The sequence below is a fragment of the Euphorbia lathyris genome, chromosome 5 (genome assembly GCF_963576675.1).
Source record: "Euphorbia lathyris chromosome 5, ddEupLath1.1, whole genome shotgun sequence".
Lineage (NCBI taxonomy): Eukaryota > Viridiplantae > Streptophyta > Magnoliopsida > Malpighiales > Euphorbiaceae > Euphorbia > Euphorbia lathyris.
In genome coordinates, this window is record NC_088914.1 from 19,475,812 (window position 1) to 19,495,141 (window position 19,330).

At 32.0% G+C, this 19,330-nt stretch overlaps 1 protein-coding gene across 2 annotated transcripts; it reads left to right on the plus strand.

Annotated features, from left to right (window-relative positions):
- The first annotated feature begins 866 nt into the window (after positions 1 to 866).
- Positions 867 to 19,330, plus strand: LOC136229145 (carbonic anhydrase 2). Of its 2 annotated transcripts, XM_066017727.1 has the most exons (10): positions 867 to 1,015; positions 1,397 to 1,490; positions 14,573 to 14,637; positions 14,903 to 15,043; positions 15,756 to 15,804; positions 16,357 to 16,473; positions 16,778 to 16,831; positions 17,254 to 17,339; positions 17,980 to 18,089; positions 18,987 to 19,330. In XM_066017727.1, the coding sequence occupies exons 2-10, from the start codon at positions 1,434 to 1,436 to the stop codon at positions 19,148 to 19,150; spliced, it is 843 nt and encodes a 280-aa protein (XP_065873799.1). In that variant the 5' UTR covers positions 867 to 1,015; positions 1,397 to 1,433; the 3' UTR covers positions 19,151 to 19,330. The 2 variants fall into 2 exon arrangements, with proteins under 2 accessions (XP_065873799.1, XP_065873798.1); XM_066017726.1 differs by lacking the exons at positions 867 to 1,015; positions 1,397 to 1,490 and adding an exon at positions 14,088 to 14,246.

Genomic DNA, 19,330 nt, shown 5'->3' on the forward strand with positions numbered 1-19,330 from the left:
AACAGAACTCGATCCCATCTTATTGATCTTACAACAACTACATTAAGCAAAAGAAAGCAGACCGAGAGGGAAAGAAGGCACATGACTCTTGAGGAGAGAAAGCAAAAAGTTTTCTTGATTATATTAAGTTAGAGTTTAAATGTGACATGATATTCTAATTATATGCTATTTAATAGAAATTGTGTGGCCTTTCTTATTGTGGGCGGATAATTAATTAGGCCTACCGGCCTAATTCTTACATCATCTATTTTTGAAATAATACTCCATCTGTTCCATAATAGATGTCTTTCTAGAAAAAAAAATTTATTCGATAATACATGACATTTTGCTTCAATCTATGCACGTTAATTTATTTTTACCAAATATACTCCTATTTAAATTGACTTTTTGTTTGGGGATAGATAAAGTTACTAGTGGATGCAATTAATAGAAGAATAACAAAGTCTTTTATTTAAAATTAATTGCATTAATTAGTGTGCATTAACTTTAAAAGAAATGTATTGCAGAGGAGAAGATGGAGTATATTATAAGCATTTGATACATAAATTAAGAAATCATAAAAATATTTATGCTGAATATGAATCACTTTATTATTTTTATTGCATTGATATTAAATCTAAGAATATACTTAGAAAAAATACTAAATGTTGTCTTGGTTTTTTCAATGAAAACTATTTTGAAAAATATATTTTCTGAAAAATATTGTTTCAAAAAAATGGAAAGAATATTTAATTATTGATGGCAGTATTACTAAAAATTGAAGGAAAGAGAAAATAAAAATGAAAAAAGAGAAAAGAGAAAATAAATAAATATCCACAACATAAGATTCTGATCTACTGGATAGAAAAGGAAGCACTTATTACCTCATCTTTCACTATCTCTATCCAAATAATAATATCAACTTAATAAATTAAATTTCCTCTTTCTATTTTCCATTTTCAAAATTTCCAGCTGCTTGGTGGAGATATGAGCCCTTTCCTCCATCCCTAGCTACAGAGAGAGCTATGCATTTCTGGTTATTAATTTTTCTCTCCTTTCTCTAACTTTTCATTTATTTAATTGCATTAATTAATAATTGCATTTCTCATAAATTATATAATTATGGTTTTATAGTTTTTTTTATGAGGTTGATTAGGAATTTGTTGACTAATTCCATGTTCAAGCCTTGTATATAAATATTAATCAATGTCAATTTAAGAACTAAAAAATTCCAATTAGAAAAGGATGGATATATAATAATAAGTAGGGGGTGTGACCTACACAGCTGTACCTACAAGCATTTGTAACACTCAAATTGTTGGACCATCAATTAAAAGAATATTTATAATTTATAATTGAAGTTTATCTTTTTAAGTTAATTAATTAAATGATATGAAATAATATTTTCTGATTTTAGAATTGGGAGAAGAGGACCTAATTAGATAGATAGAAGCATGGCTGGAAAGTTTGGAAAGTGTATGATGCTATGTTGCTCAGGAAAAGTCCCGGTGGTACGTTTTCCTCACTTCACTTGCTATTATACCATATTTATTTTCCAGTACTTTGTTGTAGGGTTATCAAAATGAGTCACTATTAGTATAATCAACAAACTAAATTAATTGTTTGTTTGTTGGAAACATATTATGCATGTAAATACTTGTGTGATTTTTCGGTGTTTGTTTGTGTATGAAAATAAGTTGCCGGAAAATTTTAGGTCAATCAACAGAAAAATATACAAAGAACTTGAGAAAGATATTTTCCTACATTTTTTAGAATACAAATTCATTTATTCTTACTTTTTCTTATTAGTAGCCACCCACCACTTTTTCTAATTTTTCGGTGTTGTAGTCAAACATCGAAAAATATTTTATTTTCAAACAAATTTTTTTTAAAACACAATATTTCGGCAAACAAATGGGGGTATCAGGTTCTGTTTATTTCAGTTGTTAACTATCAACTGTTTGCTGTTAGGTAATTGATGTTTAGTAAGCTTATAAAGAGTTGGTGCAGTTAAGATGTGAAAAAATTAATATAAATATGTTATTTATTAATATAAAATTAATATGTTATTTCATTTTTTTAACCGAGGATTAATACTGGTTCCCCAATTCTTCTCCTTGTATCTCGACTCGAACCCACGTCCCTTGTAAAAGAATAATCTAAATGAGTAAATAATTTAAAGTAATATAATCATAAAAGATTCCTAAATAATAATTATATAAATGTCAATATTTTTTTCCAAGATAAATGTAGATATATAAATAAAATGTTAACACTTTTGTCACTTAAAAAATTAATTATTCCCCATAAATTAGAAGCAATTTGATTTCTCAATTCATTCATTTGAGTTGCTCTAATATTTTCATAATTTTCATTTTTTTTTTTTGAAAATGTTTGTATCATTCTATTAGATGAAAAAGAATACGTCAAAAGAGAACAATGAGGAATATAATCTCACACAAGTATAGTCCACAACAAATACAAGATTTATTAAATTGAAAAAAAAAATGTACAAAGAGCAATAAAAATCATAAAAAAGTATGATTAACACAAACGAACTATAAATCACATAATTCTCGTAAATCCAAATTTGATAAAAATAACTGCAATCCAATATTCATCATTTAGACCTTTTAGAAAATTCAAATTTGAGTCATTTCTTTTGCAACCATATAGATCTGATCTACGGATAAGATCAATTGTTATCTTTCTTGCTAAGTCCGAAAAAACAATATAAACAAAAGAATCATAGAGAGCATATACAGTTCAAATGGATAAAAAGATTCGATAAAATATATGACTTCAACTAAAAATAAAATCATTCTTAACTAAATTTGAGTTCAATTAAAAAGAATTATTACACGTTTTATAATCAGAAATGGATTTGGCTCCTTAACACGCCTTTCCTCAAACAGAATATCAGAATTTTTATTTTTCTGATTTTTGAATATTAAAATTTTTAGATTTGTGTTTGTCACGGAAGATGCAATTGAAATTAATAATAATAATGATGATAAATGGTATTAATAATAAAATAAAGGATAATTAATTAATTAGTATCTATATTTTTTATCTAAATAATTAGTCAGTTTACATATATATTTTAATGTATACTTTAAGGTCCTTAAGTTTTGTATTAATTGTTTTTGGTAAGAAGGGAAGAAAAAAAACAAACAAACAAAAACCTAACCCGGGATCAGTCTAGGAAGACTGACCCCAATCCTATCCTCAAGAAGAGAAGGTAACAGAAAAGAAGGAGGAACGGAAAGGGTAGAAACACCTAACATCCTCCCATGCCCAGCAGCTGCCAAGCGATCCGCCACGCGGTTTTGCTCCCTATAAATATGGGAGAAGGTAAGAGAATCGAAGGCAGGACGAAGCCTCAAGATGGCTTTAATGAGATTCTGACTCTTAAGACAAACAGCCTGTCTATCCGAAATCCTGTTGATAGCCTCCAAATTGTCAGACTCCACCGAAAGTCTTTTAACGCCCATGCGAATGGCGAGTTTAATGCCAGACAAGATCCCCCAGAGCTCCGCAGTAAAGGAGGAGCTCGTACCTAAGTTATGGGTAAACCCAGCCAGCCAGGCGCCACCAGCATCCCGAAGAACTCCACCAACAGCAATTCTGCCATTACTAAGGCAGGAGCCATCCGTATTCAACTTGACAACCCCTTCCCTAGGCTTCCTCCAACCAACTAACTGGACCTCTTTAACCGGGGAGGGGTGAACCAGGGGCTCTCCTTCAAAACTCTTTGTAATAACAGAGAGTTTTTTCGAGAAGTAAAACCGGAGGTCAGGAATAAAGACAGTCTTCTCAGCAAATAACTCTTCATTCCTCCATTTCCACATTTGGTGACAAATAATAGCGAAGAGAATAGTCCCGTGCTCCATATTGGCCAACAAATTCCCATTAACGCCTTCAGAGAACCAGTCAATATCAGAGAACCCCATAAAGGAAGGAAGGATGTGGTGAGGAAGGACCCCTTCCCAAACCTTTCTACTATTCGGGCAATCCCTCAAAGCATGGCACAAGGTTTCCACATGGCCGCTGCATCTGCTACAGGCACCAGATACAGCCAAGTGCCTTCTGTATCTATCTGCATTCGTGAGGAGCCTGTCTTTGACTCCCAGCCATAGGAAACTCCTAATGCGGTAGGGGACTTTGAGGGCCCAAATGGACTTCCAAATTTCCAAGGGAGGATCATTCCTATTAGGGGTAAAAGCTTCATAGGCCGATTTGCAAGAATAAGAACCATTATTAGTCAAGGCCCAGCAGTGTCTGTCCTTATCCTCCTCCTGATTACTAATCTTCACACCTCTAATATTAAGGAGGGTCTCCAGGCTAAGAAAGGAGTCGAACTTAGACCAGATCCAGTCTCCCTCCGAATCCACCACATCAGCAATTCTCCAGGAGAGGAGATCATTCGGCGGAGGGGCGATGCACACCTCAATCAACGGTTTGTCACCAATCCAGGTGTCATACCAGAAACTAATGGATCTTCCATTACCCACCTCCAAGCCAATCCCCGTACAGAACTCAGCAAAAACAGCACTAAGCCCTTTCCAGAGGAAGGAACAGTTGACAACCCTCTCCTTCGGGCCACCAAAGATTCTATCTTTCCTATACTTGCCGCACAGAAGACGAACCCAAAGGGAGGAGGGGGATTGCCACATTCTCCAAAGAAGCTTCATTAACAGGACTTTATTATTGTCCTTAGCTTGCCTTATACCAAGACCCCCCCTGCTCTTAGGCTGGCAGGCTTCCTTCCAAGGGACCAGGTGAATCTTCCTCCCATCCCCAGACTCTCCCCACAGAAAACGCCGATTAATTTTATCAAGGTCGTTGAGGACCGGCTCAGGGAGCTTACAGTAATTAGGAAAACAAAATGGCAGATTAATAAATTGTTTAGTTCTTCCTTTTATTTTTCTGCATAAAAGTACTAAAATACCCTTTGTTATATAAATAAAAAACTTATGTTTTATTTTTTTCAAATGTAATCAACATATTTGTATTAAACTTGTATAATATCATAGATTAATATAATATCTATGATTGAGTCTTAACTATCAACTTGAGCTTTTCGTTCAAATGGTTCCATAACATAGTATCAGATAGATGAACCTGTATTGTATACGCTGTAAACCCAGAGAGCATTTGCGTGTGAGGGTGTATCAGATATTAATATAAAATCTCTGATTGAAACTACAAAATTCCTTTCTATGACATAAACTTTCTTAACACACTTTAATTAAGTTTATAATTATTATTATTTTTATGAAAATGTATACATCGTTTCATAGATAAAAAAACAACAAGTATAATAAGAAAAATAAGGAATAAAACCTTACATATACAGAATCCATAAAGGTAAGAAAAGAACTACAAAAAGTAAAATAAACCATTAAATGTACAAGTAAAACAAACAACAAATGAAACATATACTTCTTGAATTGCAGAGAAGCACATGTAATCTACATGTGCTTCTTAGAATCCTAAAGTGGAGATTCAAAGCATCCCGGGGCTTAGATTTAATAAGCCTATATCTAACGGCGAATGAGCAAATTCACTTGCTCATTAAGGTGCATGTAAAAATTCATGTGTAATCTAATCTTCAGCATTTAAACTCTTCTGAATCTTCGGATCTGAGTCATTTGTTTAGCAACCACGTTGATATAGTGATCTATAAATAAGATCTATCATTTCTGCTCTTGCTAAATCAGAAAATGTTACAAATAAAAAGATAATAAACAACAGATGCAATTCAAACGAATTTAAAGATCTGATATGCAATCCAATTAAAATAAACTTAATGAACAAAGAAAATAAGAAAAATTAAAAAACAGAATGGTGCAATGAGAAAAAAGGACGACATCTTCCTTCTTCCTCTTCAAATAGAGATGAAAATCCAATCAATAATAAGAAGAAGGGGTCTGGAAAATTGAAGAGAAGAAGGAGAGGTTGAGAAAGATAGTTTTGAAAATAATTAATTATTTAAAAGAAAGATAATGAAGTACTTTTTTTTATAATAAGATAATGAAGCATTGAATGAGAGATTTATTCTTATGATTTTAGTACAATTCTCAATCAAAATTTATGTCTTTTTAATAAATGTTCTATAAATTTTTCATCTTACTTTCAACTAAACTTTTTTATATGAAAAGACAAAACAATTCATCAAAGCTCCCTAATTTTAAGCATTCAAGTTAATCAAATTGTATATATGGTGTGATCTGTTGCTATGATTATAAAGTCACTTGACTCTTCATTAATATTTTTATTATTATTTCAACGAAAATGTGTCACTTCTCTAAATATATAAATATTTGATTATAAAATGTTATAATTAATAGTCTTGGTAGTGTCATGAAAACTTGGAAAAAGAGAGTAAAATAATGCATACTTAAAATGTCAAAACCCAAGGCATTAAAAAATTATGGCATGTATGAACTACCTAATACTACCATCATCCCAATTCTCAAATTAATAATATATACACCACTTTACCATTTTTAGTACATCTTGAATTATAAATAATTTTTAAAAATTTAGTTATTTTTGTTATCTTTCTAATTATATACATCTTATATATTATATATACCAACAAATTAATTTAAAAATATAAATATTTTAGCAGTCTAAAATGTGTTTGGAAATGAAATAATTTATATAAAAACTAAAACGGAAATATAAACAAACAAAGCAATGAAAAGGGAAGCTTTCAATATGAAAACTAAAAGCTGATGTTTTATAAAGATAATTAAATTTTATGGTGTTCGAAGTAAAAAAAATTAAAATCCAACTCTATTAATACGGATAAATTAAAAGAATTTAGGTAAAAAAATTATTCTTCAATTATTTCAATTATATTTTTTTTTGAAGAAAATTTCAATTATATTTTTCAAAATAGATAAATTTTTAAAGAGTTAAAGTGGTTTTTTTTTTTTTTTGAGAGGGACAAAATATAAAGTAAAGATTCAGCCAAAATCATGTAACTTTAATTAAAATTAGCAAGAAAAATTAGTGGTGACTGGTGAATGGAACTTTCTTGAAATGATGACCTGGCTGGGTAATCCTTACTCCCTTAATGCCGTCCACGTGTCAGAAATCTTACGTTGTCTCAGTTGACTTACCCACCGAAATTCCCGCTAGCCAACAATAATAGTAATAAAAAGTAAAAATTGAGCATTTTATTTTCTTAATTTCCATATTATGCCTCTTTTATTTGAACTAGCTTAAACCCACCGTACGATTTACATAGAAAAAAAGAAAAAGTAAAGATCGACGGCTGTGAAAACACGTAAGCTGCCGATCTGGAAATTCTATAAGGGTGTTGTTACACTCAGTCCCAAATTCTCACCCCTAGCCTCGTGAAAGGATGAAAATACCCTTTCATGGGTTTTGGGGAGGAAAAAGCTATTTTTTTTGCTCTCCCGACACGCGGGCGTGTGACTATCACGCCCGACCACAAGGTGAGGCGTGGGGCTATCACGCCCGACCACACGGTGAGGCGTGATAGTCACACGCCCGCGTGTCGGGAGAGCAAAAAAAAAATAGCTAGTCCGCTATTGAATTAAATCCGTAAATACCTGTTACGTAAAAAAAATTAGTCCATTGTTGAATTAAACCCGTAAAAAAATTAGTCCGCTATTGAATTTAACCCATAAATACCTGTATCCTCCTCCACGTCCATATCTAGACGACGAGCAGGTGACGGGACGGATTTCCCTCCGATAGTAGGCCGCTCCGTCTACAAAATTAATCTAAAAATTTAACATATAAATTATAATCAAATTAATATCAAAATTTCATATATAAATTAAACCCCAAATTAATGTAAACATTTAACAATTTAATTAAAACGTAAATATAATTTTTTTTTTAAAAAAACATTTCAAAAACCCCTCAGGCGTATGAACATCACGCCCGAACCATAGGTGCGGGCGTATGAATATCTTCTTTCTTTTTCGCTTTCTTTTCTTCTTTCTTCTTCGCGTTGTTAGTCTTTTTTTTCGCTTTCTTTCTCTCGAGAAAAGCACGCCCGACCTATGGTGCGGGCGTGATATTCATACGCCGGAACCGTAGGTCGGGCGCGATGTTCATACACCCGACTGCGATTCCGGCGTTTTTAAAAAATCACCCACAGATTCAATTTTTAACTTAAATCAAAAAAACAAAAACGGTAAATCTTATTATTTTCGCTTTCCCTTTACGGTTGTTGTTACACTCCATGTTTTGGTTCACAAATTAGTCCGAATTTGATCAAAGAGTGTGTAAGGTATTTGAGAGGTTTTGTATTTTTTCAAATTTTGAGTAAAGGGTAGTTTGGTCTTTTTACGAGGCTAGGGATGAGAATTCATGACTGGATTTAGTAATCCACTTCTACCATCTGCATCATTTCTACTTAAAGGATAAAGTTGTAAAATCCAGACAAGTCCTCCTATTGGGCTCTCCAATTATGCAACCGTGTACAAATTTCCATCTTCAATTTCGCATGATTTTCATTTGGGTAATTAATTTATTAGTCACTGTTTTAATTCCTATATTTTTAAAAACACATGATAAAGTTTTTAACTTTTTTCTCGATGAACTGTTTAGTCCCTAACGTTTTTCTCGGTGAACTGTTTAGTCCCTACCGTTAGACTTCATGAAGATTCTATTAGTCAATTTGGATTTGCGTTCTCCTTTTCATTTCTTTTCCATTCCTTTAAACTCTGCTGCATCTGAAATCAACTTTGAGTGTTATTCTTCTTAATTTTCTTCTTAATCGTTCAAATTCATAAGCATTGGGTTTGTTCTTCTTCTCGTTTTCCATACAAAAAGTTTCTTCTACTAAATTGGATTTCTTCTTCTGAAATTTGAAGGTAAATAGAAAAGGTAATTTAGTTATTTCCGAATTCATAAATGGTAAAAAAATCTTACAAACAAACAAAATGACTAAACAGTTCACTGAGAAAAGGGTTAGAGACTTTATCATGTGTTTTTTAAAATACATGGACTAAACAGTGTGTTTTGTCAAAATACAGGGATTAATAAATTAATTATCCTTTTCATTTTAAATTATTAATTTTCGTTATTTATTTCATCATGAAATTTAATTTTGGATAAATTTCAAATAAAACCCATGTGGTTTCACTAATTTTCAGATAAAGGAATGTGGTTTACTTTTTGCCAAAACGAGGATTGAGGTTTCGCACTTGGATTAATGCTATTAAAACCATCTTTAACGACCTGAAAATGAAAATTTTCAAGAATTAAAGTTGTTCAATGTCATATTTTTTATGGAACTGCATTTTCGATTTTCGAAAATCATCTTTTTTAGAATTTTCTCTCTCTAAACATTAACTTTCTCTCTCTTTACCAAACATCATCTAAACAATCTCAAAATAAAAAAGTTGAAGAATTAAAGTTGTTTAGAATATTAGTAGTTCTTAAAATATGTCATTTTTGAAGTCGTCAATTGTGATTTTAATAGTATCAATCGAAAAAGTCCTTATTTTGCTAAAGTTGAAAACCTCAATTCTCGTTTTGACAAAAAGTAAACCACGGTCCTTTATCTGAAAATTAGTGAAACCACAGAGGTTTTATTTGAAGTTTACCCTTTAATTTTCATACAAAAAAAGAAAGAAAAAAAGAACAGACAGCACTCGCTTAGTAGCTTATGTAATAAATAGGGAGATAAGGAGTAGTTATGATACTTGTTTATTTTTTTAAGAATATTTATGATACTTGTAAAAATAGTTATACTGTATTTTTCTATATACATTTATCATATATAATATAATATAATATATATATATAATAACAAAAAAAATCCGACTATTATTAACAAATGAAAATATTATCAATATAAAGAGTATCATCTAAATAACTAAAAAGTAACAACATCGCTAAAAGTTTTAGCATTGGAACAAGAATAACGAGCCATTGAATGAGTCACATTGTTCGCTAATCTAAGGACAAAAGTCACAAAATAATCTAAACGGATAAGTAACAAATCTCGAATTTCTTCTATAACCCCAAACTCAGTAATATCATGGACCTTAATTGAAATGCAATCCATCATTCCTTTAGCATCTATTTCAAACTAAACATTGTGAAAATAGAGTGAAACTATCTAGAGTATCTCATCACGGAAAGCAAATGCCCCAGCTAGTGAAACTTCAATACTACCTTCCGCAAAAGAGGTACAACACACAATAAAATTGCTCATACAACCCCAAAGAACTGCTCCCATACCGAAATTATTCTCTAATTGAAACACAACCGCATCAACATTACACTTCACATAGCCAACAATTGGCTTCTACTAATAGACAACCGTCTGTCCCAGTACACACAGAACCTCCTGAACTCGACCAGCCCCCTCCTTTTCTGTTCCTATTTTCTTGCAGAAAATGACCTGCACTTGTAACGGCAACCATAGGAGACCGACACTTTCCCATCCACAACTTGACATTATGTTGATGCCAAAATTCCCATAAAATAATAATAGACCTACTCACTTCCTCTCTACCCAATATTGACAATATATGCAAGACCCAATCCTCCACCTAATTCAGCTTCGGGTCCATGAGCTTGCAAACCAGCCGCTTCTCAACAAGCTTTGGCATAATCACAACCGAGAATAAATGCCAACTATGTTCAATATCTGATGAGCATAATAGGCAATTACTCGAAATAATAACATGCCGTTGTATCGGTTTTGATCTAAGAGGAAATAGTTTAGCACATAATTTTCACATAAACAAATTGATTTTACTTGAAATATGAAGGATCCATAATCGACTCCAACCCACATTAGTCACGTTCCTCGTGCATGTATCTTAAAGCAAACGATAACCGAATTTAGACGAGTATAAACCATTTTTGGAAAAATTCCAAATGAGGCTACCACAAACACCACCATGTTAGAAATAAAGTTGACTTCTCGAGGCGAGAACCATTCAACCAACCTACTCTGGTTCCAAATGCAAGTTTTTGGCATAAAAAGATCGGAAACCATCATATATTTATTTTCATTAGTGCAAACAGAAGTGATATGACAATCTTTTTTATTTATTAATCGTGGATCATGTCATATTGAAGATGAATCTCTTTTCCCAATCCTCAAGCGAATACCTTTTGGATAACTTTAATCGAACTCTATACATTCCTCCAAACAAAACTAGGGTTATTGCCCAATTTAGAGAAAATGAAAGACCTAAAAGCATAGTATTTAGCTTTGAACAATCTGTTAACCAATATATTAGGAGTACCAATAAGTTTCCAACCCTGTTTTCCCAACAGTGCCAAATTAAAGTCCTGTAAATTTCAAAAACCAAACCCGCCACGATCTTTACACATGCTCAACTTATCTCAGCTACACCAGTGAATTTGCCGACCTACATTCACCTTCGTACCCTCACCAGAAAGAATTCATCATTTTCTGTTGTTCATCGCAGATTGATTTTGGAAGCAGAAAAGTACTAATGTAGAAATTTGGGAGAGCTTGTGCTACTGACTTCAGTAACACTTCCTTCCCTACAACATATAGAAACCAAAAGTCCAGGTATTGAAACGTTTAAGAAGTCGCATCTTTAAGAAACAAAAAAAAAAATCCTTTTTAGACCAACCAATCAGAGATGTAAGTCCTATATGCATACTTGTGTCCAAAGGAGAGTAAACATTCAGGAGAGCTTTGATAGTATTACGATCTTCCTTACTAACATTTGAACTAAAGAATACTCCTGATTTCAAAAAACTGAGTGCCTGCACTGATATAGTCTCATAAGCTTCAAGAATATCTTTTACCTTCATACTCTCTGCTTCAGACGCATTAAAGAAAAAAAAAATTTCATCTATAAAAAAGAGATGGAAAATAAGCGAAGCGCCAGGACACACTCTACATCCTGTAATAAAACTCTCAGTCTCCACTTTGGTAATTAGCCTTGACAAAACCTTTACACGGATAATAAATAAATATGATGATAGTGGGTCACATTGCCTCAAGCCTCTTTCAAAGATCACATGGCCTACTAACTCAGCATAGCATCAACCAAATAGACGATTGAACTAATATAAAGCAAAATCCACTTAATCCACTTTTCACAGAAGCCCATGCAAATCATAACTGATCGCAAGAAACCCCAATCAACTCTATCATAAGCTTTGCCAGTGGCGGAGCCAGGATTCAAATCTCAGAGGGGCTCCATTCTATATAGAATTTTTTTTGGTAGTGGGACCCCTTTCCGGACCCTCGTTTAACGGGGACGTGTAGTGCAAATTTGATTCCTACTAAAAATGTATTTATTATATAAAAGCTATTCTTGAATTTTGTTTTTTTGGTATGTTCAATGTTCACTAACGATCAAAATTGAGCTAAAATCTAAAAATGCTTAAACTAATAAAATTCTATTTAAATTTTATCACATTTAGTTGTAATGAGATTCTTAGTTTAGTTTATAGTTTAATTTTAGGGATAGATGCAAAAATACCCCTAACATTTACATCCATGAGCAATTTTACCCCTAATGTCTAAAATGGTGCAATTTTATCCATAACGTTGGCAGCCAAGAACAATTTTACCCTAACGGTATATTTTTTAATTTTTATTTTATTTACGTTTAATAATATGTTTGTGATTTGTTACTAACTAGTGACAAAATGACACACATATGAAGTGTAAATGAAGAGATTCATGACCGAGAAGACAATTTAATAATTATTTCTCAAATTGATCTAATTTATCAACGCTAGGAGTAAAATTGCTCTTAGCTTCCAACGTTATGGGTAAAATTGCACAATTTTACGTTAGGAATAAAATTACTACTGACCCTAAAAGTTAGGGAGTATTTTTGCACTTTATCCCTTAATTTTATATCATTTGGTTATAATATGATTTTATTTAGTTAAATTTAAAAAACCTCTAAAATTAAAATCCCTAAATTAAAAATTTCTAAATTAAACCCTGAATTAGAAATTCATCCACATAATCCTAATTTGAAAATATCTAATTAAGAAATTATAAAATAAATAACGAAAATAAAAAAAAACGTACTTAAAATAAAAAGAAAAGAGTTGGGTGAGAATGGAGATTTTAAAGAGGATTTTTGGGATTTTATGCCTTATGGGTCGAATGAAAGGAAAACAAAGAGTGAAAGAGAGGATTAAAAAAAGAAAAAGAAAAAGACAATTTAGCCCCTTAGCTTTCTTGTGGATTGAAAGGGAATTTTTGCCCTTTCCATCCCTTATATTTTTAACCTACAACAGCACAAAACGACGTCGTTTTGTGCTGCTGTAGGTTAAAAAATAAGCAGAAGATGGGATACAAAATCCCATCTTCTGCAAATATTTTGCAGCCGCCATGACTGGAGGGGCTCCAGCCATGGCGGCCACTGACTCTGCCAGAGAAGAAAACCTCTATCTAGGGCCGGAGGGTCGGCCGACCCTCTCCGCCCCCTCTGGCTCCGCCCCTGAGCTTTGCTAATATCAATTTTAAGCGCTACCTCCCATTTCTCTCCTTGTTGTTTCCATTTCATGAAATGCAATGACTCAATAGAAATTTGAACACTGTCAATCAACGATCTACTTAGAACAAAAGCTAATTGACCCTCTGATATCACATTAGGAATGATGAATTTCAATCTATTTGCTAGCACTTTAGCAACAAGCTTATATAACACATTGCATAGTGAAATAGGTCGAAGATCAGTCATACAATTTGGATTTTCACATTTTGAAATTAGAGTTATAATATTGTCATTCAAAGAGATATGAAGATCAATCATACGATTTGCATAATAAAAATTTAAGTTTAAGTTTAAGTTGATGAGTAAGATTTAACAACAATTTTTTTAAAAATTATTTCTGATTTCTGCATTTTCAATAAATATATATATTAGAAATCTAATTTACCAAATAAAATTAGAATGGCTCAATGAAACAAAAAGAGTAATACATTATTTTAGACTAGGAAATGAGAGGACGTGTTTGGTTAGCACACAACGCGTTCCATGGACCCTATGTATTGAATTCCATGGTTAAATTGAAATTTACAATTTTACCCTTTGGAATTGGATCCATATTAACCGGGGTTAATTACATAAAAAGAGAAATTAAAGGGCGCTTAGACTACTATATATATGAATCCAGTGAGGCCTAGTTGTCTAAAAAAAGACGCAGAGTTAGAATTTGATTACTTTGAGACACGCATTTCTCAGCCAATTCTCTTCCCCCAAACAGAAAAAAAAAAGAAGAATCTCCCTTGCACAGAGAAAAGGAAAAAGGTCAGCTCAGATGCTTAATTCTTCTACTCATCAGTATCTGCACCGATCCCGATCCGGATTCATATTTTAATTTCCATATCTTGTTTCCTCGTTTTCATTTGCCTATTCAATTTACTTTCATGGATTATTTCATCTATTTCGATTTCATTTTCTGGCTTTAGAGCTTCGATCGCTTTTTGTTTGGTTTTGATAGCGAAGAGTATGATCTGATGGCTTGTTTTGTGTTTGATTATGAAATCTAATGCTGTTTCTGTTTCATATATGCGATGATCATCCAAACAGACGATGAATGATTTTTTCTGTTTTGGTTTCTGTGAAATTTGTAGAAGGAAGACGATATGACGGACAATTCATTTGATGTCGCCATTGTAGGACTCTCAAAGCTTCTCAGGTATGATTGTTTTCATCTTTCTTTCCATCGTTCGATCAGACAGATCCTTAGAAAACTGAATTATTTTCATTTTTTTACTCATTGAGCTAAATCGCACCAATTACTAGTTTCTTCCTTAATTAATTAATCACGACGGCAATCACTTCCTTCACGCGTTAATGGTGTAATTAGTTACAATTGTGGGGTCCATGTGAGGCACGGCTTAGGTAAGCCCGTCCCTGCACTTGTCTCGACGACAACTGATTGATTGACTTTTTTTTTACAGTGAGAGAGCTGACCTCAACACTGTAGCCGCCGCAAAAATCAATCAGATAACGGCGGAATTACTGGCGGCCGATAAAAGCGGGTTTAACCCGGATGAGCGGATGAAAGCCGGGTTTTTCCATTTTAAGAAAGAGAAATATGAGTACGTATATTTTCTTTTGTTAGTTCGTGTGGAATATGCTGTCCGTTTGATCCTTATCAGTTACTCATGCAATAACTTTATAGTTTTCCGTAACGCTTGTTATTGGGTAGTCCACTATTTCCCCTTTTCTTGATATCTTTTGATTAATCCAATATTTAAATTTGTTTTCTTCTATGTATATGCTTTGTAAAATACGTTAATTATATTATTTTTAAACTTTTTTTCGGAAAGAATTATTTTTAATTTTTTAAGACCATAATCTTCCAATTTTTTAGTTTTTAGTTTTTAGTTTGTTCATAGTAATTAATTGTGTTGTTTAGGATTAAAATATTTACCTACTTATCTAAAATATTTGCTTCATAACTTTCAAAATTGGTAAAAACTCAATACTAGATTTCATAAATAGTTTAGATTACCGGACACATGTTGATAATAGATTAAGGAGGTAAAGATCAACATTTTTACCATTTTTAATAGGTTAATGAGAAAATAGTGTTTTAAGCTTTTTTTATTATTAAAAATTTTAATTAATTAATTAATCTATATTAATCTACATTGAAAGTTAATGAAAGCTACGTATGATTTAATGCAAACAAATTAGAGATTTTTATATCTATTCCGCTGGATAAACTGGTGCAAATTTTTTCTATATATGTAAAGTTGAAAAGTGGAAGCATAGCTTACCTAATAATGTGATTTTGTACCATTTCAGGAAGGATCCTACCTTGTTTGATACTCTTGCCAAAGGACAGAGCCCCAAGGTTTGTTTTTTACTTGATTTTATTTTAATGGCATTTGTGTAATTTATTTACATAATAGTATTAAATTTAAAGAAATTAATTGTTATGAGATTTTAAATAAGCAAAAATTAGTTAGAAAGGAGCCAAATTTGACTTGAAAATTGGTAAAAAAACGATATGTAAGAAGTGGGTCTAATTCGTTGATATAAAGTCCAAATAATGCAGCTGGTTATGGACATTTTGTGTATGAACTTGGAAAATCCGATCACTAATTTATGTTTTCAAACTTAATTTTATTAATTTAATTCAATCATTTTGCAACTTTTAGTAATTTTTGTGATATCGAATCGTATTATCGCTTCCCAATTATTTTCCTTTAAATTAAATAAAAAAACTAAAGTTTTTGGAGTATATTGGTGGTTCACTTTCTCAAATTTAAATATGTTAAGTCTCAAATTAGTTAGGTATATTTGTTATCTTCTTATTTTCCAGCTAATCAATATTCCAACATTAATAAATCCTATTTTCTCAGTTCCGACATTGAGCTAATTACTTAACATTTTATATATGCAGTTTTTGGTATTTGCTTGCTCAGATTCTCGAGTTTGCCCTTCTCATATCCTCAATTTCCAACCAGGAGAGGCTTTTATGGTCCGAAACATTGCCAACATGGTCCCACCTTATGACACGGTCTGCTTAATTATATTAATTTTTCCCTTATCGAACTCTTTGATGTACAATTTAATTTCTCTACTATTATAATAGTTTCTTACAAATGAAGGTCTTTCTCCCAAATTATATGGAACTGTCGGTCAATTAAGCTTCATAATAGTTCTTTTTTTTTCTATTATTGAAGAAAGCTTAATAATAGTTCATGTTCTTGTTCTTTTACACATTATATAATAATGTTTTTTTCATTTGCACTGACTGTTTAATCATATTTTAGCTTGTATTATAAATAAATGTTATAAATATTTTTCCACTTTACCTGCAGTCAAAATACTCTGGAGTGGGGGCAGCCATTGAATATGCAGTGCTGCACCTAAAGGTGAATAAATTGCTACTCTTTTTAAGATATTTGTAATCTGCTTAATTTTTTAATGGTGGGTTTCCCTGCATACACTTTAATTTTGGTGTGAAGTCTAGTCATTAATCTTTCCCCCCACCTAGTTACTAAATTTATGGTTAAAATACATATATGTACAGTGTTTAAATTATTACTAATATTATGATTTGGGAGCTTAGGTTAGGAAATAAAGTTAAAAGGCATAATATTATTAGATGTATTTTATCCTAAGCTAATGATGAAATGGGCCATCTATGTTCAGAAAAGATCATTATCCCATTCACTGATTAGAAAGAAATATATATCTTCCATTTCTTTTTCTATAAATGCTCTAGTTTTTCAACTAAAAATTGATGGTTTAAGTTTGATATAATCTTTTGTTTGGCATATCATCTTGAACTCAGGTGGAGAATATAGTGATCATTGGTCACAGCTGCTGTGGTGGTATTAAGGGGCTCATGTCCATACCAGATGATGGGGCCTGTTCTAGGTAATTAATTTATATATATATTGGCAATTATAATAAAGTAAAAATAATAATAATAAAAATAAATAAAAATAAAGTAAAAATAAAATCCATTTAATGTATTTTGGCTTTTGTGAAGGTCAATGTTGATAGGTTCTCTTCCCATGTGATGATGGTCCACTTATCATGACTAGTTGAAACAATATAATCCATTAATATATATTTAGTGGAATTACTTTCTTGTGTCTATTATATTTGTAGCTATAGATGAATAATCAAGCGTGGAAACACTTTATCCAGTAGTGCCATATTCTTGGAGAGGAATCATTTAATTTAATTAAATATATAACCAAACTAAAGATAAGCAAGTAGTCAATTTCAAACTTAAAATTTACTTTATCATCAATTAATATTATATATACCTGCTTTTCCTTCCCCACCAACTAGTGAGTACTTTAACATAGTTAAAAAAAAAAAAAATTGTACTTGTGGTACCATTCTTTTTTATTCTTTTACCTTTATTTATATCATCTTACACTACCTTACACTCCAATGTCTGCATATGGGCTTACAAGGATCATGGGATTCATACATTTTCACCAAAACAATACCTTTCTCTGTTCTGTTCTGTTCTTTTATCTATTTTTATTTTAATGATATGCAGTGACTTCATAGAAAACTGGGTCCAAATCTGTTCCAACGCAAAAGCCAAGGTTAAGACAGAGTTCAACAAATTAACTTTTGAAGAACAGTGCATGAACTGTGAGAAGGCAAGTTTTACTTACAAACATCTATTTGATTCTTATTTTTGTATAGTTTAATTATTACTATCACATTTTGGTCAAATAGTACCATTGAAAGATGCTATATATAGTTACCATTCCTTTGCGTCAAATTCCATCCAAAAGGTTGCCATCAAAATGGAATCAGATTTTACATATAGTTTAGAAAATTGGAATAAATATATCCTAGTGACATATACTTGTTTAGAAAAGTTTATTCTATTAGTTTCATAAATTTGTTTGAAATGATTTATTGACTCTTAAAATCAACATGTTAAAAGAAAAATGAGATTTTGGACAAATTGTTTAGGAAGTCATAGATCTGTAAGCAAATTCAAACTCAAACGGATAAATTCGTTTTTAGAGAGTCAATAGATCACTGTAAACAAAAAGAATAAATAAGACGTTTACCAAATACGGAAAAACTAAAATGTCTTACAGCAATAAAGTTTCATAAAGTTCAAATACTCAAATGTATGTCAAAAGGGGCTGTCTTTTGGATTAGGGTCTTTGGACTAAGAAAGTTTAAATTAATGGGTGCTATTGGCCATTTTCATAAAAAAACTTAGTTCAATGGGGTTTTTCTTTCACACTCATCAACCAAACAATCGCCTTGCCATAACCGATGTGGGAAAATCCACCAATTTCCCCCCACACATTGAGCCAAATGTTGATATAAGTGTTGGGTGCTATTGTGTGTGCTCCCCAAAAACTATCTCAAATGATGAGGTTTTCTCCTCGCACTTATCAACCAAACACCTGCCCCTTCCACAACCGATTTAGGAAAATCCACAAATCTTAGTCTCAAAAATTAATGTGGATGATAAGAAAAATGATATATTTGTTGAAATTCTGCGGTGCTAAGGTTTATTTTGGTGTATGCAGGAAGCTGTGAATGTATCACTAGGAAACCTGTTGACATATCCATTTGTGAGAAATGCAGTTCTGAATAGAAGTGTAGTATTGAAGGGAGCACACTATGATTTTGTGAAGGGAAGCTTTGAGCTTTGGGATCTTGACTTCAAGCTTTCACCTGCTGCCCTAGTTGTTTGAGCTTCTTCTTCTTCTTCCTGCACAGCAACTCCATCCATTTATTTATTTTCCTTTTTCATAATCCTATAGCAGTCAATGCTGTAAATTTTCCTGATGAATAATACTTTGACATGAACTATGTCTTCCTGCCTTGCATATATTTTGCCTAATAATATGTTTTGGTTCATTTTTGCTTTCCAA